The 26,282-nt window shown below is 37.9% G+C and overlaps 1 protein-coding gene across 2 annotated transcripts in view; it reads left to right on the forward strand.

The window, feature by feature from the left end:
- The window catches only part of SEPTIN10 (septin 10), a 63,086-nt gene that overhangs the window by 9,364 nt on the left and 27,440 nt on the right, over nt 1-26,282 (forward strand). Inside the window, exons 2-4 of one of the 2 annotated variants that reach the window (XM_058534324.1) lie at nt 14,796-14,864; nt 20,520-20,640; nt 21,048-21,243. In XM_058534324.1, coding sequence (XP_058390307.1) covers nt 20,550-20,640; nt 21,048-21,243 — 287 coding nt within the window. In that variant the 5' untranslated portion in view covers nt 14,796-14,864; nt 20,520-20,549. The remainder of the gene's footprint in view (nt 1-14,795; nt 14,865-20,519; nt 20,641-21,047; nt 21,244-26,282) is intronic. The other variant, XM_058534323.1, reaches the window with a different exon arrangement.

Here is a 26,282-nt window from a genome sequence, read left to right on the forward strand (position 1 = left end):
CATGGTGTCGTTGTTCCTCCTTGCCCCAGGCCCTCCTACGTGACTTGGGTAGCTCCAGCAGTCTGCATCCACCATAAGCAGTTAATTCTAACAGCCTTCTTAAGCCATATATTTATACTGATGTCGTGTTAACTCTTCTCTCTTGTGACATGGGTCATTGAGATAATTTCTAGGGGCCCTCTGTTTTGGGAGAAGACAGGCTGCTTGTCATATAGTAACAGAGATTCCGTTGTATAGAAGAGAATTGTAATTTAGAGTTTCCACGTAACTCTGGGAGCCAAAAGAACCTGAATACTGAATTGTAATTTGAACGATTAGAGAAAATATTTTAATCTCATTTTCTATTTGCATGTTTTGCTGTATGTTTTGTTTTTTGTTGCTGCTTACAAATAATCGTATATATGTTGTCTTAATCATTTAGTTTATCCTCAGATAGTCTAAGTTTTTGTTAGCTACTGCTTTCCCATGTATTGATTACTTACTTTTAGTTAGAAAATTTTGTTGTATCTTTATGAATTAACTTTTTTTGTTGAGGTCTAATTTATGTACGGTGAAATTTACCTTTTTTTAGTATAAAGCTCCATGAGTTTTGATGAATGCATACAGTTGCGTACCCACAGCCACAATCAAAGATACAGAACAGTTCCATTACCTCTCCAAATTCCTTTGTGCTTCCTTGTAGTCCTTCTCATCTCTGACAGTCACAGTTTTCCACCCTATTGTTTTGCCTTTACCAGAATGTCATATGTATGGCATTATGTAGCCTTTGAGCTGGCTTCTTTAGCTAAGTGCAGTACTTCTGAGATTCATCCATACTGTTGTCTATCCTTTTTACTGCTGAATAGTATCCCATTGTATGGATGTGCTACAATTTAGCTTGGTCATTATTTCTCCAGTTGAAGAACATGCTGTTTCCAGTTTTTAACCATTTTGCATAAAGTTACTATATACATTCTCATACAGGTTTTTATGTGAATATAAGTTTTCATTTCACTTGCATGGCTATCTAGGAGTAGGATTGCTGAGTTGTATGGTAAGTGTGTGTTTAACTTAAGAAACTACCCAACTGTTTTCCAAAATGTTTGCACCAATTTGCATTCCCACCAGTAACGGCTGAGAGTTCCTGTTGTTCTGCATCCTTGCCAGTATTGTCACTTCTTAAAAAAAGTCGTTCTGATAGGTATGTAGTGATATCTGGTGATTTAATTTGCATTTACCTAATGGCTAAAGATGTTGAGCATCTTGTCGTGTGCTTTTTTGCCATCCTTATATCCTTGGTGAAGTGTCTGTTCAAATCTTTTCCCATTTTTTAAATTGAGTTATTGTCTATTATTGAGTTGTACAAGTTTTTAAAATATATATTGCTTATTATAAGTTCTTTATGAGATAAATGATTTACAGATGTTTTTATCTATGTATATGTCTTATTTTTTCATTCTCTTAACAGTGTGTTTTGAAGAGCAGAAGTTTTTTAGTTTGTTAGGTTCAATTTATCATTTTTTCTTTCATAGATCATGCTTTTGGTGTTGTAGCTAAGAAATCTTTGCCTAACCTAAGGCCACAAAGATTTCATACCTTTTCTTCTAGAAGTTTTAGGTCTGTGATCCATTTTGAGTTAATTTTTGTATGTGGTACAAGGTGTGAATTGAGGTTTTTTTTTTTTTGCGTATAGAAGTCCAACTGTTCCAGCACCATTTTTTAAAAAGACTATTCTTTCTCCATTGCATTGCATTTGTACCTTGTTGAAAATCTACCCCCCACCACCACCACCTGGACTGCTCCAGATCACATCACTCTCTTTCCTTCATAGCATTTACCACACTTTGCTTTCTTGCTTAACTGCCTCCTCTTCCCTATAGTCTAAGCTCATGGAGAGGAAGAATCTTTGTATGGGACAAAGGATGGGAGGGGCATCCCAGGCTGAAGGAATGGCAGTTACAAAGGGCCTGTGGTGGGGTGGAGCTTTGGCATGTCTGAAACATGCCAGAAGTGGGCATCAGGAGCAAGATGAAGCTGGAGAGGTGGATGCTGGTTAAATCCTGGCCATCCTTAGTGAGGCTGTGAGAACCAGAAGAGAGTATGGCCTGGGACAAAAGGATCGCCTCCGAGAGGGAACAGGGCATCCCCATGGCATGATATTCCATCTTTGCCAATGTGGATGAAAGAGGAATAATCACAGTTTTCGCTTGTTACCTGGGTCTTGTTCCACAGCTCCCTGGAAAGTTTTGCCCACTACTTTTGTTGTGTTAAGATGGATAAAGCTTTCCCTATGTATTTGTGATTTTAATCAGAATATAGTAATATTTGCCCAATTTTACATCTGACTGAACTTTTCCCAGAGGGGATCTGTGGGAGCTTTGTTTCAAAGCTTACTGTCATTAATGGACACTCCTTGTAGCACAGAGCCTGGAGGTGTTGTAGTCAACTGCTTTATTTCTCATTGCCACTTCCAGATCTTTCTCCTCCTCTCCTTCCTAAATATTCCTAGTTTTGACTGTCACTCAGCTATCATACCGTATACTCAACAGCTCTTTGTTGCAGTCATCTCTGAAACCCCACCTCCCCTCATGCTTGATGGTGTAGCTCCAGGCTCCCTGTAGTTCTCTAACGGTAGACTTGCTGTAATTCTGGGTGATTTCAGTATCCAGAGATTATCCTTGCAGTACCCTGCCTTTCCGTTTTTGACCTCCTGTCCTGTCCTTTGGTATCTTGTGTTCTCTACCCTACGTTAGCCTCTCCGTGTAGTTAACACTTTGGCCTTGTCATTACCAATAACTGCAGCCCCTCGTAACCTCAGGCATTCCATTCTGACCAGACCTCCTGCCTTGCCTGTTTACTCCCTCAGGTACTCTGGGTCCCATAATTTTCTGGCCTAATCTGTTGATCCTACCACCTTTCCCTTTCCCTCATATCTTCCATGCCCTCTTTTCCCTTTTTGCCCAGCTTTAAGTCCATGCTTGTAACATTTATAATCATTTCCCTGCACATCTCAATTCCCTCTCTTGCTTCATCATTCTCCCCTGGGAAAACCCCACACCCACTTAAACTATTCTCTGACTCTGCCTTTTGTGCCCTCACAGCTGAGTATGACAGAGGAAAATCATGCTGAGTGGTCTCACTTGAACGTCATGACCACTAAGCTCAAGAGGCCTTGCTGCTACCTAAAAATTGTACTGCATTTTCCTTGTTCATTCACCTTCTCATTCTTCTAGATCAAAGATTGGCAAACATTTTCTTTAAAGGGTCAAAGAGTAAATATTTTCAGCTTTGTGAGCCATACAGTCTGTGTCACAATTGTGCAACTCTGCCCTTGTGGCCTGAAAGCAGCCACACACCATGCATAAAGGAATGCAAGTGGCACACACTCTCTCCTCCCCAAAATGCTTTCTTCACCTGTCTTCCAGGACTCCACACGTTGTGGGTTTCTTTTACCCTCTTTAGCTGTTCCTTCTCAGTCACTTGGACTTGTTGCTCCTCAGTTCCCCAACCTTTAACTGTTGGAGTCCCCCAGGGTTCAGTTCTGTGATCCCTTCTCTTTTCTAAATACCTTTACTCCCTGGGTGATTTCATCTCATCCCACAGCATTAAGTACTAGCCATATATTGATGACTTCAAAATTGTTACCTCCAGTCCAGATAGCTCTGCACTCTTGACTTGTTTATCCAACTACCTCCTCAGTACCTTCACTTCGGTATCTAATAAGCATCTCCACTTTAACATGGTCCAAAGAGAACTTCTGATCTTTCCCAATCCTCCTCCTCCTACTGTCTTCCCACTTCCAGTAAATGAAGATCTGCCTCCCCGTTGCTCAATCCAAAAACTTTGGAACTATTCTCTATATCTATACCACGTTGAACCTTTAGCAAGTTCTATTGGTTCTACTTTTGAGGTAGATCCAGAATTTAACCACATCTTACTTCTTCCATTGCTAACATACTGCCATAATCTCTTTCCTGGATTAATGCAGTAGCCTCTTAACTAGTCTCCTTGTTTCTGCCTTGCCATTCTTCAGTCTACTCTCAACATAGTAGCTGTAGTGAACCTTTTAATACAAAGAGAAATCATGTCCCTCTTATGCTGAAGACCCTTCAAAGACAAGTCGTTACAATAAGCCACAGCAGCCCTGCATGATCTGGCACTACATTTCTCTCTGACCATTCTGCCTCTCCCTCCCTCTGCTCCTGCCAAGTTGGCCTCCTTGCTGTTCTTCAAACACCACAGCACACAGCTGCCTCGGAATCTTTGCAGTTGTTAATTCCCTCTGCCTGGAATGCTCTTTACCTGCCCTGTTGCCGAACTCCCTCAGACCTTTGCTGAACTGTCACCTTACCAGTTAGGCCTTCCCTAACCACCCTGTTCACAATGGCACCCCCTCACCCATGCCTCCTTGGCATTTCCTATCCCCCTTTCCTGCCTTATTTTTCCTTATGCATTTGTTATTCTCTATTATCATATTATAGCATATGCTTTACTTTGATTATTGCCTGCCTTTCCCTAACCGGAGTGGAAGCTCCATAATGGCGGGGATTTTTTTCTATTTTGTTAAGTTATGCATCCCCTGCCTAGGACAGTTCCTGGAACATAGTGGGCGCTCACTACATAGCTGTTGAACAAATGCACATTTATAGATATTTGAGAAAGACTTATATTCTTTTTTCTACTTTAGTCTTTGTTAAATTCACATAAGTGATAATATTAATGGATATCAAGAAGAAAAGGAAATATCTTTTCTCCTCCCCCAAGAATCAGATTCTGTATATTCTTGCTCATATGCATAAATAATTTTTACTTGTAACCACGGTATCAATACAGTCTTATGTTCTTCTTTTGCCACTTAATATCAAGTCAGATCATTTCTCCTAATTTTCATAATTATTGCTTCTAATCTTTGTAATAATATTCTCCATAGCCAATATTTCAATATAGACTCTTACTATATGCAACTTTTTCCTTCCTTGTGAAGATTTATCTTTTTCTGACTTATAAAAACGAGATAATGCCTTCTGAACTACAGCCTGTTACTAGTGATATGGTATTGACTATGTTCAGTCCAAAAACCAGACTACCTTAGTGACTTGTGCTGAGTTTTTAGTGCTCTTACCAATGTGAAAGCATTCAAGTCTTATGGAATCAATGAAGACTTCAAGAGAAATGGGAATAACCACTGTATTTGTTTTTAATAACCATGTAAAAATTACCCTAGATTAATTATACTTGACTAAAGATTCAGGTGACTACTTGAAAGTTCCTTGGAGGATCCAAGGTGCTCATAGGAACCTTAAACTCAGTATTTCCAAAATTGCATCAAACCTGTGCTGATTCATCTCATATTATTTTTCCTGTTTCACAGTAACACCTATCCAGTGACCTTAGTTAAGACACTTGAAGGTGCTCATGGACCTCACTCTAAGGCAGAGCCCTCTATCACCTTCTCCAGCCTCACTTCTGCTGGAGTCCTCCTTGTACTTAAACTTAAGTCTCCTCAGGCTTAAACGATAATGAGCTTGCTACAGTTTTCCACCCATACCAAGTATACTTGCATGCTCTTGCACACATTGATTCCTCTGCCTTCTTTTCTCATTTGCTAGGAAAATTCCTATTTCTCTTTCAAGTCTCAGCTCACGCCTCTTTTGGCAGTGCCCTCTCTGATCATGCAGGGTTCATTATACCCCGAGCTACTGCTGTGCCCTCTCCATAAGTTGTGTGCATATCTCTCACCTGTACTAAATTTAAATTGCAAGGATATTGACTTCTTCACCTCTGATCCTCTATGCCTGGGGTCTGTTATTCTGTCCTGAAAATGCAAGACCTTAGAGTAAATATTGTGTGTATTTGTGGAATAAATGAAAAGCAGTGTGTACTGATAGACTTCACACTGAGTCCTCAGTATTCTTTTTTCCCAAAGGTTCCTTGTCAATATTAAGTCATTTGAATGAGTTTCCTTTGAGTTCCCTTTTCTTTAGCTCATCTCGCATTTGCCTTCCTGGGTTAAATAAATGACTTCTCAAATTCGATTGGATTTTTTATCACCTAGTCTGTGTGGAACATGCTCCCTCTCTCAGGAATTTAAGTCATCTACTTTTAATTTAAATAAACCTTGAGGTTTAGTTCTGAGAGGTCTTGCCATCAACTAGGTGCAATTTTGCTGTGCTTTCCTTAATCCACCTTATCTGTACGTGCAGTTTCCATGACTCATCGTTCAGTCTCCATCACATACTTTTTCCTCATTGCTTGCTCAAAGGCATACAGTCATAAAATCTGAGGTGAAAGAGACTTTAGAAGGTCTTTATTTTTGCTTCCTGCTCTCAGTGCAGTAATTGACTCTGCAGTTTACCCAGTTAGTTATTGCTGTCACTGTTTGAATGCCCTCCAGGGCCAGCAGCTGAATCCTTCATGGAGCAGCCCATTCCACTCTTGTTAGACAGTTCTAGATCTTCAGTAAGTTCTTTTCGTTGTGTCAAATTTGCCTCTCTAGTCCATTCATGGGTCCTAGTTTTTCTCTTGGAGATTTATTTCCATAAGAAAGACTATAGATGATTGAATATGCTTTGCTGCCGCTTGATGGTACAATAGGCTAACAATGTTGGGGAAAAGTCAGATTTCCTTAACTCACACAGTACTAGAAAGTAATTTTTAGAAGGCTTAAAAACTTATGTGTAAGAATGAAACTATAAAAGAACTTGGAAAAAATTTAGAAGCATTTTTTTTTAAACTTAAGGATGTGGAAAGATTTTCTAAGCTTTACATTTAAGGAACAAACCATAGAGAAAAAGATTGATAGATTGTACTGTAGGAGAATTGAAAGGATCAGTGACAAATCCGGGAAAGATACTTGCAGTACAGATGACAAGCATGGAGTTATATCCAGCAGCTCCAAGAGGAGTACCCTGAAAGGCAAATGGAGGAAAACATGAACTGATGATTTATGAAAATATATGATAGACCTTTCAGGACAGTAACCTGAAAAAAAGGTTCAAAATACCCGAAGTCCAACTAAGACGTCAGTTTTTGCCTATCAAATTGGTAAACATTTAAAAATTGTTAATCCTGTATTGATCCTGTATTGATGGCTATATAATGAAATGGACACCATTTTTATATGCTAATTTTGGAAATGTAGGCAGGTACAGCCTTTTTGAGGGGTAGTTTGGCAATATGTTTATACTTCTGATGAGTAATTACATCCTAGGAATTTATCATGAGGAAATTATCAGATGTACAAAATGATTGATACGCATACAGGTGTGGCCATTTGGATCCTCCAAGAAACAGATGCTGAAGAGTTAGGCGTTAAAGATTGATTAGGGGTGGGAGGAGGGGAGAGGATGTAATGCCTGTGAAAGAGAAAGGGAGAAGAAGCAGGACTGGAGAGGAAAAGCCTTCAGGTCCTGATGCAGATCCTGACAACTGTGGAAGGAAAGAGGTTAAGAAGCAAAATAGGGCAGAGAGAGCCTCAGAGGCCATGCAGATCTGGCAAAGTCTGGGCCAACCCAGTGGAGAGCTCTGACTGCCTGTTAGGGTGGCCTGCATAGAGCAGAAGGGGCCAGGCCCTGACACCTCCACTGTGCTCAGTCCTTGGCTAGGGGCTGCCTGGGAAGACAGTAGTCTTCGGTCCAGTACTGTGCACATCCTGAAGGCTCTGCAGCTGTAGGCTGTCAGCTGACTGCGCTCTTTATAGCCAAAGAGTCTTAGTGGTGCACCTCTTTGGCTGCCACAAGAGGGATGTTCATAGCAGTGTTATTAAAATGACACGATTAGAAACAGTGTTTTTTTCCTCTAATAAACGTGGAATACTCCGTTTCTAATTAAGGGGGGAAAAGTAATTTCAAAATAAGATTGCATTTGTATTTTCAGCAACCATGTGTTACTGTAAGCTTTTGTTAAGCTTAAAACTCCTCTTTTACATGAACTACTGTCAAGAATTTCTCATCTTGATGACCTTTTGAGGCAAAATATTAGACTTTGTAGTTGTCTTTTAACTTCTATGTTTATTGGAGGTGATGGTAGATTGAGGCAGTGTTTTGGTGGCCTGGGACTACGCTAAGCTGCCCCAGGCTGAGACTCTCCAGGGGGAGATCCCGGCGGGACACGCACGGGAGGCCCGTGTGTTGCTGTGACTTAGATGACCTAGTCTTATTGATTTCAGTTGAATCTTTTCTTTTTCCCCTGGGTTGTAATTAGCATCCACTTCTAAAATCATCACGGGCGTGATTAGAATAAGGTAATGTTACTACTTGTTTTTAGGAAAATTTTAGATCAGCACTCTTAACTTTATTTTAAAGTTTCCTTAACCTGAAGATATAATAAAATGATTTTAAATAATGAGTCTGCGTAATCTTTCGAAGAATTGCTGTAAGTCAAAGAACCCTGCCCTCTCGAAATTCATAAAATAGACCCAGATAATTATTTTGACCACTCTCAGCTTTTATTCTCTTTTACTTTTTTTTTTTTTTAAAGAACTTCAGGAAACACCAGGGGACAATTTGAAAACTATTTCTTGGATTAATTTTATAAAGATAAAAATTGTGGGAAAGTGAAGTTAAAATGAAGCTATTGTAAAGCCAAGTCAGAATGCTGTTCCTCAAGGCTCCTTCTTACACCTAGAGAGAGGCTATACAGCAGTTTCAGGGATGTTTCCAAGGAGGGTGAGGAAAGTTGTGATCTAGGGTCCTGTGGTGAAAGAATCACCAGTTTTCCCCTAATTGGCTGACAGGAAGGTGGTCATCTTCTGCATATTTCCCAAGGGACCCTAGGACAAATTGTGTGCTGCCTCTGTTGTGTTGCCCATACTCCTCAAACTGAAATTTTGAAGATGGTGGAGAACCTAGTTTTCCTCCAGCTAGCCCAAAATGTTCTGGCACATTTTTCTATGATTCATTATATACTACAACTTAAAAAACAATAAATATGTGTTAGACTTGGCCAGAGTTAAAGGTACTGTGTAAGTTTTTTCCTTCTGGTTAGTAGGTGCATGGATTTAAATATACATGTGTTTGTGTATGTATAATGTATATGTATTTAAGATAAAAGCTACAGGAAAAGCAAATTGTGTAGTCAAATGTAGGTACTGATTTTATTAGTCTCCCTTGTGCCTTGGAATGAGATTGTGATTGCCTGTTATGAGTTTGTGTTCCTCTGAGATAAGTTCTTAAGATCAAGGGCCATGTCTTACTCCTCCTGAGACCCTAGTACCCAGTGTAGTGATTTGCATGTAGTAAGTAGTGATCAGTGACAGAGCAGACTGGAATTCTACTTCCAGATTTTTTTTTTTTTTTTTTTAATTTAGGGTTTGCCGCTAGAGGGACTTGGTCAGTTCTTGTCCCCTTGTTATTTTACCTTCAATAATGTCCTGTTAATTTATTAAAAACCATTTTAATTTTAAAACTTGTTTTGGAAATTTGACTAGTCAGGTAGTACCAGTGGAAAATATTAAAAACAACTATTTATAATACTTTTATGTGACTCATTCATACTTCCTGATCAAAACATTTATCCACAGAGATTTTAAGTAGGCTTTTTGGCAGGTGTTCAGAAGCACAGGGAATGAATAAACAAAAGCAGATATTTGATATGAACTTACATAAATGACAGAAATGTAACCTAAGTTTTATTAGTCAAAGTTTAATAAGTGAATACAAAACCTATTTTATTTTTTCTAAGCAAATTTTACTTAACTGAACTGCTTACTAAGCAGCATTTCACAGAAATCTAGTCATATGATATCCATTATATTAAAAACCGAAAACTACTTCCTTACTGTAACTTTTTTTAAAGTTTAATTTTTATGAAAGTTCTATAGTTGATAAGTCGAAATAATACAGCCTTCTGTTAATTAGATGTGTGGCACATCACTTCCATCACTGGTGTGAGCAGATAGGATGTTACATCAGGAAGTATCACTGAGCGTGGAATGTTCTACTCTCTTATTCAGTTTATCTAACGCAGGGCTCTGAACAGGGTCCCTAAGTAGATATTTTCTGTAGCACTTCTTTGCCTTTACCAACAAGTCAGACTCTTTAGGTGGACACTTCCCCAGTTAGCTACTCATCTATTATCCCTAATCTCTTTCTCAACCTCATTCATAACTTTGCAGCAGGAGACCAATAAACCCCTTTTTTCCCCCACCCAACTCTTATACTCACTATTTCTATTCTCCAGATATGAAATTCTGTCTCCTTTCTGGTGCTCAGGGATTTTTTTGTACCTTAAATGCCACCTCATCTGATGCTATACCACTTTCCTGACTCCATTGAATATCATTGTCTTCTTTGAAAACTGCTCTGGCCTTTAATGATCTCCTCTCTCTCCAGATCTCTGTAACTACCACGGTTCTTTTCCAGTCACTCTCACTTTTCTGTCCTGGCACAGGAGAGGGACGTGATTTATTGCTTATGTGCCACACAATGACTGGGGGTGAAGGGGGCTTAGTAGAATGGCAGGGGGCTGGCTGGAGGGAGTAAGGTGAAGTATATGTATAGTTCAAAACAAAAAACAAAACCTTAGGCCCATTCGATGTGCTTTGTATTATTATGTACTTTTCACTTTTTAAATTGTGAAAACACAGCCAGTACCTGTGTGTTCGTCAACAAGCTTTTGTTGTGTGCCTTTAAATGGGGGTATCTTCTAACTGACAGGAGTCATTTCATGTTGGAAGAATGTGTTGAGTTAGCCACTCAAGATTTGGAAACACTCTGTGTGTAGTGGTTAAGTCACAAGGCCAGCCTTCAAAAGTTTATACAGTCTTGTACTGCATAATGACATTTCTGTCAATGACAGACTGTATATACAATGTGGTCCCATAAGATAAGTACCACATAGCCTAGGTGTGTAGTAGGCTATACCACCTAGGTTTGTATGAGTACACTCTGATGTTTGTACAGTGACAAAATCACCTAATGACACATTTCTCAGAATGTAGCCCAATTGTTAAGCCATGCATGACTGTATTACCCAGAATGTAGCAGAGGAAGATTGTTGTTAGCATTCTGTAAAATCCAGTCATGATGTATACCTATGTGTCTGTGGGGGGTGCATTTTGAGGTGCCAGAAGCATCACTCCCTCGTAGCAGTGATAAGGTTCTCCCTTTCATGGTATGTATGGGCAAAGCTGTTCATTGTAGCATAGTTAATTGTAATTAAAGACTGTTGAAGACCCTGTGATGAGACAGTCCAAAATGAAATATGAGATAGAGCTGGAAGATGAGACCCCAGGTCGGAAGGCACTCAAACAGTGACTGGGGAAGAGCAGAGAACAAGCGCGAATAGCACTGTTGCTAATGACGCAACCAGACTAAAGCCAGAAGGATGTCCAACAGCTGAAGCGCACAAAGGTGAAAGGAAAGTCCAAGGCTGGACCACACACACCACTGGAATATGCAATGTAAATATCACAGTGCTCGGCGTTAGTGAACTAAAATGGATGGGAATGGGACCTTCAGTCAGACAACTACAGTGTTCTACTCTGGAAACGACAGACTCAGAAGAAAGAGAGTGGCTCCAATACTGACACAGGAGGCCGCACAGGCAGTTAGGGCTATGATGCAAGGTCTGACCGAAGAATGTCACAGGCTTCTGGGAAAATCTGACATAACCATCATCCAAGTCTGTGCTCCAACTATGGGTGCTGAAGAAGGTGAAACAAAGTTTTGACACAAGTATCCAAGAAGAAATCAATCATACACCAAAACAAGATATGCTGATAATTATAGATGACTGGAACACAAAAGTAGGATATCAAGTGGAATCAAATGTCACCAGAAAATTTGTACTAGGGTTCAGAAAGGAAGCAGGAGACCGGCTCATGGATTTCTGCAAAACCAACCATCTGTCCATCGTACATACATGCTTCAAGCAATGCAACAGACAACTGTCTACACGGTCATCACCAGATGCCAAGATAGAAATCAGACAGACCACGTAACTGGAAGCAGGAGATGGAGAAGCTGTATTCTCTCTGCCAAAACAAGACCAGGAGCAGATTGTGGTGCTGACCGTGAACCATTAACATTGAATATCAGAGTAAAGCTAAAGAAGAGCACTGAAAGAATCGTAGCGCCAAAAATAATGTAAACAACATTCCCGACGAATGTAAAGTCCATGTAAAAACCAGATTTGCATTGTTAAACTTAATTGACTGAGAACCAGAAGAACTATGGACTGCAACCAGAAATATCATTAAGGAAGATGTGAAAACACAATGCCTGAAGTAAAAAGAAAGAAAAATCAAGATGGATAACAGAAGAAACACTAAAACTTGTTAAAGACAGAGGAGAAGCAAAAGTACAAGTTCTAAAAGCAGGGCTAGAATCCTGCACTTGGCACTCTAATGGCCAGTGCAGAGAGAGAGAGGAGAACAACAAAAAGGAAGAACAAGAGGTCTCTTCCAGAAGATTCAAGAAATCAAAGGGAAATTTAAACTAGATTAGGAATGTTGAACAACCAACAGGGAAGCACACTGTCTGATCAGGAGAAAATAGAGGGAAGGTGGAAACAGTATATGAAGGTCTACACAGAAGAGAGAAAAGGACAACAGATGCCTTTGAAGAAGGTTCCTACGAGGAAGAACCGTAATTCTAGAAGGTGAAGTGACAGCTGCCCTGGAAATGCGGGAAGAAATGAGTCACGAGGGGTAGATGGGATATTGATAGAATTATTTCAAGCCACAGAGACTGATCTGTCAAAATCCTAACAAGAATATGCCAAGAAATATGAAAACGAAACAATGGCCTACAGACTAGAACACTCAATATACATCCCAGTCCCCAAGAAAGGAGGTGCAAGGAGCGTGGTGACTACAGGCCCACTGCTCTAACTTCCCAGGCCAGTAAAGTGATGCTCAAAGTGCTGCAGCAAAGGCCTCTGCCTCACATGGAGCCAGAAATGCCTGAGGTCCACACTGGATTTCAGTAAGGGAGAGGCACGTGAGATCTGACGGAGATTGTTCGTTGGCTACTGGAGTGTTCCAAGGAATTTCAGAAGAAAGTCAGTCTACGTTTTATAGACAACAGTAAAGCCTTTGAGTGCGTGGATCATGAAAAGCTGTGGGCTGCTCTGAAAGAAGCAAAAGTACTTTGCTTTTGCAAAGTACTCAGCGAGCCTCAGCACTTGACTGTCCTGATGTGTGACCTGTACTGTGGACAAGAAGCCACATCAAGAGAAAATATGGAGAGACAGAACGGTTTCCTTTAGGCAAAGGTGTGAGGGTGCATTTTATCTCCCTTTCTGTTTAATCTGACGCAGAACATATCATATGAAAAACTGGGCTAGACTCAGATGAAGGAGGAGCGAAAATTGGTGGAAGAAATATTAACAGTCTAAGATATGGAGATGACTCCATCTTCCTGGCAGAAAGCAGCAATGACTCAAAACAAATTCTGACGAAAGTGAAAGAAGAAAATGCAAAAGCAGGACTGCATTTGAACGTTATAAAGACAAAAATCATGACTACAGAAGAACTACACTACTTAATGTAGGCACTGAAGACACTGCAATTGTTAAAAGATTTTGGTCTGCCTTGGTTTAGTCAACAATTTAAATGGAGACCACAGCCAAGAAACCAAGAGAAGACTGAGACTCGGAAGGGCAGCAATGAAGGAATTAGGAAAGATCATCGAGTGTAAGGAGGTGTCGTTAGAGACCAAGGCCAGGATTAGCCACACCCCCGTATTCCCAGTCACTGTGTCCCGGTGCAGAAGCAGGACAGGGAAGAAGGCTGACAGGAAAAAAATGGATTCATTTGAAACATGGTGTTGGAGGAGAGCTCTACAGATACCCTGGACTGCCAGAAAGACGACACGTGGCTCCTAGAGAAAATTAAGCCTGAACCATCACTGGAGGCAAAGATGATAACACTGAGGCTGTCCTACTTTGGGTGCATCATGAGAAGGCAGGATTCTCTGGAAAGACAATAATGCTGGGAAAAGTAGAAGGCAGCAGGAGAAGAGAAGGACCATTTGGTCGACTCCATAAAGGAAGCCACAGGCCTGCGTCTGCAGGAGCTGAGTAGGCTGTTGAGGACAGGACATTGTGGACATCACTCATGCATAGGGTCACCAGGAGTAGGAGCTGACGTGATGGCACGTAACAACAAATTAAGGACTAGGAAACTGCTTAAATAAAGATAGAACATGCATCTATACCGTAGTACACAGAGCAGAATGCTATACTAGAGAAACGATGTGGTAGAACCACATACGAGTGAAACGGTCTTCAGGAGAGATGAAGCAAAAACACCACAGTGCAGAGCAGTAGGCCACTGACATTTATATAAACAAAAGAGACCTGCATATTCACGTATGCTTATACACATGTCATCTGTCTAGAAGGCTGCGTAAGAGTCTGGTGGCCTCTGAGGAAAAGAACTACTGAGGTACTAGGGAAGCAAGAGTAGGAAGGGAACTTACTTTGCACTGTTTTCTCATTGGCACCGTTTGCATTTTTTCTTCCTACATCCATTTTTTTTTTTTTTTTTTGGTGAGGAAGACTAGCCCTGAGCTAACATCTGTTGCCAATCCTCTTTTTGCTCAGGAAGATTGGCCCTGGGCTAACATCTGCTGCAAACCTTTCTCTTTTTGCTTGAGGAAGATTGTCCGTGAGCTCACATCTGTGCCAGTCTTCCTCCATTTTGTATATGGGATGCCACCACAGCATGGCTTGATAAGCAGTGTGTAGGTCTGTGCCAGGGATCTGAACCCGCGAACCCCGAGCTGCCGAAGTAGAGCGCACGAACTTAACCACTACGCCACTGGGCTGGCTCCCTATCTGTGTTTTTTTTTAATTTGTTTTTTCTTTTTCAGCTCTTTCAGTCTCACGTGGCAACAAAAACAACTTGTATATCCTCACAAGTATCTGATGATGAACATAGGGTGAGTATGTCTTTTATATAGATCCATATCACACTGTAAATGTCTATGATTTCAAAATAACTACTCAGAAATCTAACAGACTTTTGTTTGTACTTAGCTTGAATGTGAATTAACTTTTATGTTGATTCAAGTTAAAAATCAATGATGGGTTGAGTAATTGTTGAGTGTCTACAATGTCTCTATCTTATATAACATTAAGCAAATTAAAATTCCAGCTGCTTCCACAGCATTCAGTAGGAAGACTAGCACTGCTTTTGCTGGGCATACTTGCTGAGCTTGGTGGATATAGAGAACTCCTCTAATGACAGAGGGTAGGAAGTGGCTGGATGGCCCTGTCAGATGCCTTCCTGAGTGTGCGATCAGACCTTCATGCTTCCAAGGTCCTTCTCAGTGTGCCTGTACAGGAGGATGTATTTGGTGTTTCATATTGAAATCTATAATAAAAAAAAAAGGGAGTAAATTTAACTTGGTGAAAGAGGTGAGTCGTCGATTTTTTTAAAAGAAAATTGCAAATGCAAGTGTGGATAATTCAATAAGATTAATTAATTTGCTTTAGTTCTGTGTTCCAGTAAGTCTCTTCTTGTTTTTCCCTCTTCCTCGTCACATGGGAAGCTCCCCACAGTTTTGAAAAACCGTAATTTGATCACCAAACTGACACCCTTTTAATCTTTTTTTCTCATTGGTCATAATAGTCTATTCCATCTTTATTTTATCACCTCAGAGACTTTTCTAACACGTTGCTCTGCTGAAATCTTTTAGTGACCAGTCCATTGAGTGGTCATTGCATAGTCCTCACTTTCTTTGGCCCCTCTTCTTCAGTAAATTATGGTGACTACTCCCACATTTCTGAAAAGCTTCTTTTATTTCCATGACGTTAAAATCACATAGCTTTAGAACCAGAGGGGATTCTACAGGCCATTTAGTTCAACTTGTATGTGATAAGCATGTGGTTATCATATAAAAACTCTAACAAGTGTTATTCTGATCTTATTGAACATGTTCATGACTAGGAAGCCTGGTGTTTCTTCACTCTCTCTGTTTTAATCATGAAGATGACATGCTTTCATGACTAACAGGAATTCAAAGGGCACGCAAGAGAATGCAGTGTACTCATTTTCAGTTGTTCCCTAACAAATTGCCACAAATTTAGCTACTTAAAACCGCACCTGTATGTTAGCTCACAGTTGTGTGGTCAGAAGGTCAGGTGTGGCACAGCTGGCTTCTCTCCTCAGGGTCTCACACTCAGGCTGGGTTCTTGTCTGCAGGCTCCCCTGCCTAACTCTTCCAGGTTGTTGGCGGAATTCAGTTCCTTGCTGGCTGGTTGCTGTCAGCTCCTAGAGATCATTCTTGGGTCCTTGCTGTATGGCTCTCGGTCATCCAAACAGCAAGGGAAAACTCGAATGTTGAATCCCTTTCCTGCTTCAAACCCCTTTCACCTGGAAGTTCTCAGTCCCTTTTAAGGGGTCACCTGATTAGGTCAGGTGCAGCCAAGATAATCTCCCTTTCTAAGGTTAACTGATTTGGGACTTGAACTACATCTGCAAAATCACTTCACAGCAGCACCTAGATGAGTATTTGATTGAATGACTAGAAGGTGTGGGTATACCAGGGGCCATGAATCTTGGGGTCCATCTTAGAATTCTACCAACCATTTACAATAAGAAGAAACTTTTTCTCACCCCCATCTCTAAAACCACTCTTCTCAACCTCCAAGTCCGGTCTCCAGTGGTAACCACTCTCAATAGTCTCTCACTATTTACAATCAACTAGGTGTGGGGAGACATATCACACACAAGTAAAACATATTTTACCACAGGTTTCTCATAAGAAACAACACAAACCAGAAGACAGTAGAACATTGAGACATTTTCATCCATATTCATGTATATATGAAAAAATATACTTTTTTTTTTAATTCAAGTCACAGTAAATAAATCACTGTTTAGATACTTAGCTTTCGAGATTTATCTATGTTGTGGCATGTATCAGTGGTTTAGTATTCCATTGTATAGTTATACTACGATTTGTTTATCCATTCACCAGTTGTTGGGCATTTTGGTTGTTTCTAGTTTTTTACTTTTTGGAGTAAAGCTGCAATGAACATTTGTGCCAAGTCCTTATATGGATATATGTTTTTATTTATCCTAGGTACCTACAAGTGGGGTTGCTTTTGGTTATATAGTAATGTGTATTTAACTTTATAAGAAACTACTCACCTGTCTTCCACAGTGGCTGTACCATTTTGCCTTCATACCAGCAAGTTTATCAGAGTTCCGGTTGTTGTTCTTCATCTCCAAAACTCGACATTATCAGCCTTTTTAATTTTAGCCATTTTAGTGAGTGTTCAATGGTATCTTATTGTAGTTTTAATTCACATTTCCCTGACAGCTAGTAATGTTGAGCACTCTTTTGTTTGCTTATTGGCTATTTTATCTTCTTTGTGAAGTGTCTGTTCAAGTCTTTTATCTGTTTTTTAAAAAAATGAGTTATGTTATTATTGAATCATACAAATTCTTTATGTGTTCTGAATACAAGTACTTTGTTGTATATATATAATATTTTCTCGCAGTCTGTGACTGACATATTCCTTGGTGATCACAGGTTGTTAATTTTGATGAAGTAGACAAATCGATAAATACTAGATTGTCACAGTACCACTCTTCTTGGTGATTGTAGCTTTATGATTAGGTAGGACTTCTTCAACTTGTTCCTTTGTAAAATTGCTTTAGCTATTCTAAATCTCCTACATTTCCATATAAATTTTAGAATCAGTTTGTCAGTTACTGTATTGACAGCATATAGTTGGGTCTTGCTCTTTTATCCAATCTGAGAGTTTCCTTCTTTTAATTGAAATGTTTAGACCTGCACTGTCCAGTATGATAGCCTCTAGCCACATAGGGCCATTTAAATTTAGTTAAAATTAAATAAAATTTAAAAATCACTTCCTCAGTCGCATTAGTCACATTTCAAGTGCTCAATATCTGCGGGTGGCTAGTGGTTACCTGTTGCGCAGCTCAGATATAGAACATTTCCATCGTCACAGAAAATTCTATTGGACGGTGCTGGTTTAGACCATTTATATTTAAATGTAGATATAGCTGCGTTTACGTCTACCAGTTTGTTATTGTTTGCTATTTGTCCCATTTGTTCTTTCATTTTTCTTCTTTTCCTGCTTTCTTTTGGATTAATAGAGTATTTTTATGATTGCATTTTATCTTCACTATTGGCTTATTAGCCATACCTCTTTGGTCTTTTATTTTTTAAAATAGTAATTGACGTAAGCTTCATCACACACTGCCTTCAAACAGTATTATTGTACTTCGTGAATAATACAGAAACCTTACAACAATGTATCTCCATTCCTTCTCCCATCTTTTGTACTGTGATTCTTATACATTCTACTTATCCATTTTTATAAATCCTGTAATACATTGTTGTTGTTGCTTTAAACAATTATATTTTCAAGAAATTAAAAGAAGCAAAAAAATTTCTTAAAATAACCCACATTTTTATCTTTCAATATTCATTCCTTTTTGTAGATATGAATTTCCATCTGTCATTTTCTTTTCTCTTGAAGAACTTTTAACATTTCTTGTAGTGTGGGTCTGCTTGCAATGAATTTTCTCAGATTTTGTTTGTCTGAAGATGTATTCATTCTGCCTTCATTTGTAAAAGAATATTTTCACTGGATATAGAATTCTAGATTGTCATTTTTTTTTCTTTTGGCATCTTATAGATGTTGTTCGGTTGTCTTCTGGTTTGTGTTGTTTCTTATGAGAAACCTGTGGTCATTTTATACATTTTACTTGTGTGTGATATGTCTCCCCACATCTAGTTGCTTGTAAGGTTTTTCTTTATCTTTGTTTTAAACAGTTTGCTCTGATGTGCCTAGTTGTGGGTTCCTTTGGATTTTTCCTGTTTGCTGAAATTCTTGGATCTCTGAGTTCATGTTTAGAAAATTGGAAAATTTTCAGTCACTATTACTTAGCTATTTCTTTTCTCCCTCCCTCTGCTACCGCTGCTCTTTACCATCTGATATTTCGATTATAGGTATGTTAGGCCATTTGATACTTTTCCACAGTTTTTTGAGGCTCTGTTGTAGTTTTATCTGTCCTATAAGAGATTTTTAGCTTGGATAAAGATATTTACCTTGGATAATAATTATGGAATAAATCTTTTGTTTGATCTGCTCTTAATACTATCCAGTAACTTTTTTATTTCAGATGTTGCATTTTTTCCATTCTAGGAATTCCATTTGTTGCCTTTTGTTGTTGTTGTTGAGAGCTTTCATATCTCTCTTATAATTCCCTGTCATGTCACCACTTTTTCCTGTAGAAAAAGAGCATATTTTTCTCCTTTAGCATATTTATCATAGTTATTTTAAAGTTCTTATCAGTAAATGCAACATCTGGTTCATTTGCAGATCTCTTTCTCTCGACTGTTTTTTTTTTCCCCTTTGATTATGAATCACATTTTTCTGCTTCTTCCTCTGTAATAATTTTTTATTATAGAGTAGATATTGTGGATGCTGCATTGTAGAGGTGCTAGATTCTGTTTTCTTCTTCCAAAGAGTGTTGACCTTTGTTCTAGCTGGCAGTTAAATTACTGGCTGGTGACACTGATCGTGTTGAGTCTTGGGTATAGGTTTTGTTAGGGCAGGTCTATTTCAATGGTGCCTTCAGTACTAGGGAGCATTTCTGATTCCTGAGATGTGATCCTTACTCCTAAAATGTGACCCATATGTTTTCAGGGGAATGCCTGAAGTGTTTACAAAGCCCCTTTAACTTACAGACTTAAAATTCAAGCTCCCTAGGATGGCACTCCTGAAAAGTCTACATAGCTCCTTCCAATTCCCATTTCCTCCCTGTTAGGCTTTTTGTATTCCCCCCAGTACATGTGCAGTTCAGCAGTCAGCCAAAGATTTGAGGGGAGTGTGTTTGCAGATTTTGTACTCTCTCCTTTCTGGAGTTTTCTTCAGTTTTTAGTTGATCTGCCTGCCCTTATCTCCAACTGACTTCTCAACCCACTAATACTACCACTTCCATCTTGAGCTTTATCTTCTTTGTGCAGCAGTGACTGGAGTGCCCTCGGGGAAGAGCTAGAAAATCTGCCTCTCGCCTTACATGGTCTCCTTCTCTTGTGTCTCATTCCCTCCAGTGTCTTTCTGCCTTTGCATTCCAGTGCCTTGAAAGAATTGATTATAATATTTATTAGCAGGGAAGTGTGACATAAGTTACTCTGCTATTACTAGGAGCTGGAACTGTATCTATAATTTTGTATTATACTTTTTTCACTTGACATTTTAATGTAAGAATTTAAGTTGTTAAAAATTTATTGTAAACATCTTTAATGACTTTAAACATTCCATTTTGTGAATAAATACACCATAGTTTACTTGAGTATTTCCCTATTTTTAGGAATCAAATATTTTACTGTTATTAATAGTGCTGGACTCTCATCATATGAAGAGAATAAGAAATACGTGTTTTGAGAGTCTGGACACAAATTTACTTAATCATTTGTATCTTAAAGGAGGTGTAATGATCATAAAATCTTTAGTTTCTTTGATAAATTATATTTAAGCTTTCAAATGTGCCTAGTCCTATTTTAGTAAAACTTTTCTTCATTGTCCCTGTTGTTTTTGTTTTCCTTCAGCAAAAAAGAGAAAATATTCGTTCTTTAACTATGTCTGGCCATGTTGGTTTTGAGAGTTTGCCTGATCAGCTGGTCAATAGATCCGTTCAGCAAGGCTTCTGTTTTAATATTCTCTGTGTGGGTAAGTGCCAAACTCTTCCTTTAAATTCTTCCTTCATATTTCTTGTGCTCACTTCATTCTTGTCATAACCAGCATGATGTTCATGTTATCAATTTGAGATCATGATCACAGATTTTGTTCAGTTAGTTAAATTCTATCAGTTTTGTTTTTCTTAGCTGTACTGCTTTAAACTTTTTGTTTGTTCTTTAAATATTTCAGTGCTTTCTTCAGAGTTGTGAGTTACTTAGCATACCTGCTCATTTTCATGCTCTGCAAATGACTCAGTAGGCCAGCCTTAGCATGTATTTCTTTCATGACCAATCCAACCTTTGAAATATTTGGGATCCTTGAAACCACTAAGAGTTTACACTTCTATTTTTTCTCGTCTGTCCTGTGCACCTGTGAAGATGTATGTTTGTTTCTTTCAGGGGAGACTGGAATTGGAAAATCAACGTTGATTGATACATTGTTTAATACTAATTTTGAAGACCATGAATCCTCACATTTTTACCCACATGTTAAACTTAAAGCTCAGACATATGAACTCCAGGAAAGTAATGTTCGATTAAAATTGACCATTGTGAATACAGTGGGATTTGGTGACCAAATAAACAAAGAAGAGAGGTACATGTTTTCTTCTTGTAAAAAAACAAATTTTTCTTATTTCAAGACATTTGCCATCTTGCCACATAAGCTATGATTTGATTTTCTACTCTGAAATCTATTTCTGTCCTCTCAGACATTAATTTTTTTAATAATTAAGCAATATTTTGTTCTAATTGACATTTTTCTATCCAGTTGTCTGATTTCTTTAGACTAATTTGAATCACATTATTAAAATGTGTATTTCAGCAAAAATGTTTTTAATTATTTCCTGATGTGCTAATTCAGTGTATATTAAATGATTTGTACTAAGTTTTAGGAGGACTTATCTTGTTACGGAAAAAAAAAGAGAGACAGACATACAGTGGCAAACATACAATGGCCAGATCATTGGTGCATGAATTTTTTTGTGAAATTCTAGCCAAATCAGCCAGGTGCATTAAGCATTGCAAGAAAAGTTTGATGATAAAATTTTTATTTATATTTCATGTCATTATTTCTCCTATGGTATTGTAAAGATTGATTATAGATTTTACATGAAATTTAAAATATGAAAAAGAGAAGTAGATTGGAGTAAAGCAATAACTTTTTGTTCTTTTTTCTTTTTGAAATGTATATATTTTCATTGGTAGAGGTAATTTCCTAGTTTCCTAAAGTTTGCTTTAGAGGGAAAATATTTTGCATAATGATTCTCTTTATGTGACTTACATTAGCCTTTTCAGCACATTTGTGTGTTCTGCTTTAAATTTCAAGAAATGATTTGTGTGGCTTTCTGGAAGAAGCAGATTAGTGGCAGAGGCAAAGACCTGTGACAGGTTGCTTTGAATCTTATTAATTTTTTTATAATTTTCTATATAGAGATCTATACGGCTTTGCATAAATTTATTCTTAGATACTTCGCGATTTTGATGCTCTCATAAATGGTATCTTTTAAAAATATTTCATTTTCTCTTTGGTGTATGGAAATTTGATTTTGCAGATAGCAATTTTTGTAAATTCTCTGATTAATTTCAACAATTCATCTCTAAATTTGTTTAGATTTTCTATATATGTAATAGTATAGCCAGCAAATAATGACATTTGTATTTCTTCCTTTTCAGTTCTTTTGTTTTCTTTTTAAATGTTTTACTGCTGTATAATTTACATTATATAAATAAAATGCACTGATTTTTTTTTTTAAGTATACAGTTCAATTAATTTTGACAAATGTACAGTGTTGTACCCACCAGCCCGACTATAATGTAGGAAATGTCCACAGCCTTGGGCACTTTCCTCACCATGTGTGTACACAGATGAGTGCTTCACTCCCTCCAGATCTTGAGCACTTTATGTCAGTGCAGCTCCCTTCTCTCCAGGGTTCTCTCCTACACATTCTGTTGCTTTGGCCTCCCTGAACTCCTGTCTGCATTTCCCCACTCGGCGGGTCTGCCAGGTCTGCGCTGTCTTGTGCTGTGCCTTGGGGGCTGGTCTCCTGGCGTATGCTCAGGAGACTGGAGAGCTCCACTCGTTCATTTCTCTTCTCAGTGATCACAGTTCTATAATGCCTGTTGCTCAATGCCTGAAAACCTTTTTTCATATATTTTGTCCAAGTTTCTAGTTGTTTAAAGTGGGAGGGTAAATCCAATCCCAGTTACCCCATCATGGCTGAAGACAGTAGTCTTTATTTTTCTTTCTTTCATTTTTAATACCTGACTGCACTGGGTAGGACTTAGAATATTTTGTTGGATGGTCACTGGTGATAGTGGGCATCCTTGCCTTGTCCTGACTCCAAAGGGAAAGCTTTATTTTTTACCATGTATTATGCTGCCTTCTTTTTTTTTTTTTTTTAAGTTAGAGTAAGCAAGTTACTTTATATTACTAGTAAGACTTGTTTTTTTAAAATCATGAATAGATATTATTATCAGATTTTCTTTTTTGCATTCTGTGGAGAAGATTGTAATTTCTCTCCTTTAATAAGGTGAGTTACAGTAACTGATTTTCTCTTGGTGAATTAACCTTGCAATCTTGGATACCATTTGGTATTCTTTTTACATTGTGCTATATTTGATTTTTTTTTTCTTTTAGTATTTTTGCATCTTATGTTTTATAAGTGAGGTTTTCAACCTGCATTTTCCTCTTATCCTGTCTCTCTCTTTTTTCTATCAAGGTTATATTAGCCTTCTAAAATGAGTTTTGGGACTTTTTCACTCGATTTTCTGGAAAAATTTGTATAAGGTTAATTTTTCCTTGGAATGATTGGTGGAACTCACCAATAAAACCGTCTGGGCCTGGAGTTTTCTGAGAAGATTTTGAGTTACTAATAAGTTTTCTTTAATGATTACATGACAGTTTAGAGTTGTGTTTTGAGACAGTTGTGATAAGCTACAATTTTCCAGGAATCTGTCCATTTCATCCAAATTTTCAAATAGATTTACTTAAGAATATTGACAGATTACTCCTAATATCTTTTTATTGTCTACATCATCTGTAATGATACCTGCATTTCCTGTCCTGATACTCATTTTTTGTGCTTGTTTTCTTGTCTCCTTGATCAGGCTCGGCAAAGTGTTGTCAGTTTTTTTGGTCTTTTCAAATTTGGGTTTTATTGATCCTCTCAATTTTATACTTTTTTTTTCCCATTTCATTAATTTCTGCTTTTATATCTGTAATTACTTGTCTTTGGGTTTTGATCTAATTTGCTCTAATTTCCCATTGATTCTCAGCCTTATGCATTTAAGATTATAAATTACCCTCTAAGTATAGGTTTAACTGCATCCCACAAATTTTAATATATGGTATTGCCCATTTAAATTAATTTTTGATTTCTACTTTTATTTGATCCTGAAGAGTCAAAACTTTTTATTATGTAGTGGCCTTTTCTTCTCTTGGAATGCTTCTTGTGTTAAAGTCTATGTTGCAGATTTGAGTATAGGTGCATCAGCTTGCTTATGTATGGTGTATTTTTTCCTACCCCTTTACTTTCAAGCTTTCTGTACACTTGTGCTTTAGATATGTTTCTTATTGAGCATATTGTTTGCTTTTTTAAAATCTACTTTGACAATGCTTATCTTTTAATTATGCATTTAGTTCATTCACATTTAGTTAATGTAGTTACTGATATATTTAGGTTTAAACTCATCATCTTATTTTCCATTTTCTTTTTGTCCTGCCAGTTCCACATTTCTTTTTCCTTTCTTGCTTGATTTCTCTTCTTGTAGTTGTTACCCTAGAAATTATAAAATATAATCTCTCACCTAATCAAAGTTTAAGATGAATTAATATTTGTACTTTTCCCTGATGATACAAATAGACAATAAAATGAAATTTTGAATACTTAAACTCCATTAACCCCCATCTTCTGACTTACCCTGTGATATGTTTTATCTCTCTTTTTTAACCACACAAGACATTATTATTATTACTTTATGTGGCCAATATTTATTACCCTCTTAACCAAAAATTTCTGTTTTGCTCTCATACTTGAAATTTTATTTGGGTCTGCAATTCAGGGTGGGCAATAATTTTCTTTTTTCCCATCGAAGATGCCATTCCACTGTCTCCTGGCTTGTGTTTTTATTGTTGAGACGTCATCTGTCAGTCTATCTTCTCCTTCAGAATACTTTCTTTTTTTCCTCCAGTGCTTTTAAGATCTTTGTTTTTGTTTTTCTCCAGTTTTCCCATAACATATATGGGGTTTTTTTTTTATTTCTAATTTATCCTGCTTGTGATTTCTTTGACTTCTTGAGTTTGAATAGTGTCATCAATTCTTTAAAAAAATCTGAGACATTGTCACTTTCAATATTGCTTCTGCCCCTTTTTCTATCTCCTTTCCCTCTGAAACATTGATGAAATGTATGTAAGACCTTCTCATTATGTCTTCCATGTCTCTTACTCTTAATCTCTCTTCCATATTTTTATCTTTTTTTCTCTCTATTGCTTTCCGGGTAATTATTTTTGTATCTTCTAGTATACAAATTCTCTCTTCAGCTTTATCTAATATACTGTTAAACTAATCCATTGAGTTTTCCATTTTGGTTATTATGTTTTTCAAGTCTGTACATTCTGTGTGGTTCATATTCATATCTGTAGGATCACTTCTTACTATTTTACTATTCCCAGCACAATATATTCAAGTTTGTCTTTTATTTTTATTTCTTTTGTCTCTATTGTAATTATAGCTTATAATTCCAGTATATTAAAATTTTGCAATTATTTTTTCTGATATCTGTTTTTTCCTTGGTTCTCCTTCACTGTGCTTTTTCTTTTCTTATGTGCCTGGTTATTTTTATCATAGTTCTCATGGTCTTTGACAAATGATTTGTAGAGATACTTTAAGGTCTAAGATGAAGATGTCTTCCTTTGAACAGATTTGGATTTGCTTATGTTCAGCCCCTTGGACATTAATACTCTGAGGATCCCTAAGCCTGTTTCGTGGCTTGTGGCTCCCAGAATCAAAGATGCAGTATGAACCTGGGCTGCAGTTATGTGTAAGAGCTGACTGTGGGGCCACAAGTTCTCAAGGATGGGATTGTTTTCTTCTTTTCTTTTTATTTTCCGTGCTTCATTTAGTGCTTCCCTACAGATTCTTGGGGAGAGGGGAGGAATTGTAGGTTTACTTCTAGTTCATTCTTACCCTAAAGGTATAAGCTTTTAGAGTGTCACTCATTGTGGGGACGCAGCCTCTCAATAGATTTCCACCTTATGTGAGCCCTGGCCTTTGATTTCTTCTTTCCTGTCCTGTGAGTCCTTTAGGAGCAAAGCCCAAGAACTGAATTGACACATGGCCTCAGAATGAAACTATCATTGATGCTTTTAGTGCAGAGTTAGTAAAATTTTTCTGTAAAGTGCCAGAGAGTAAATATTTCAAGCTTTGCAGGACATATCGTCTCTGTCCAAACTGCTCAACTCTGCCATTGTAGCAGAAAGCAGCCATAGACAATGCATAAACAAATGAACGTGACTGTTTTCAGTAGAACCTTAATTACAAAAACAGGCATTAGCCTGGATTTGGCCCATTTACTGATTCCTGCTCTAATCCTCTACTTACCTCTCTCAGTTTCTGCTCTCTCTTCAAATTTGAC

Source organism: Diceros bicornis, chromosome 40 (genome assembly GCF_020826845.1).
Source record: "Diceros bicornis minor isolate mBicDic1 chromosome 40, mDicBic1.mat.cur, whole genome shotgun sequence".
NCBI classification, from domain to species: Eukaryota; Metazoa; Chordata; class Mammalia; order Perissodactyla; family Rhinocerotidae; genus Diceros; species Diceros bicornis.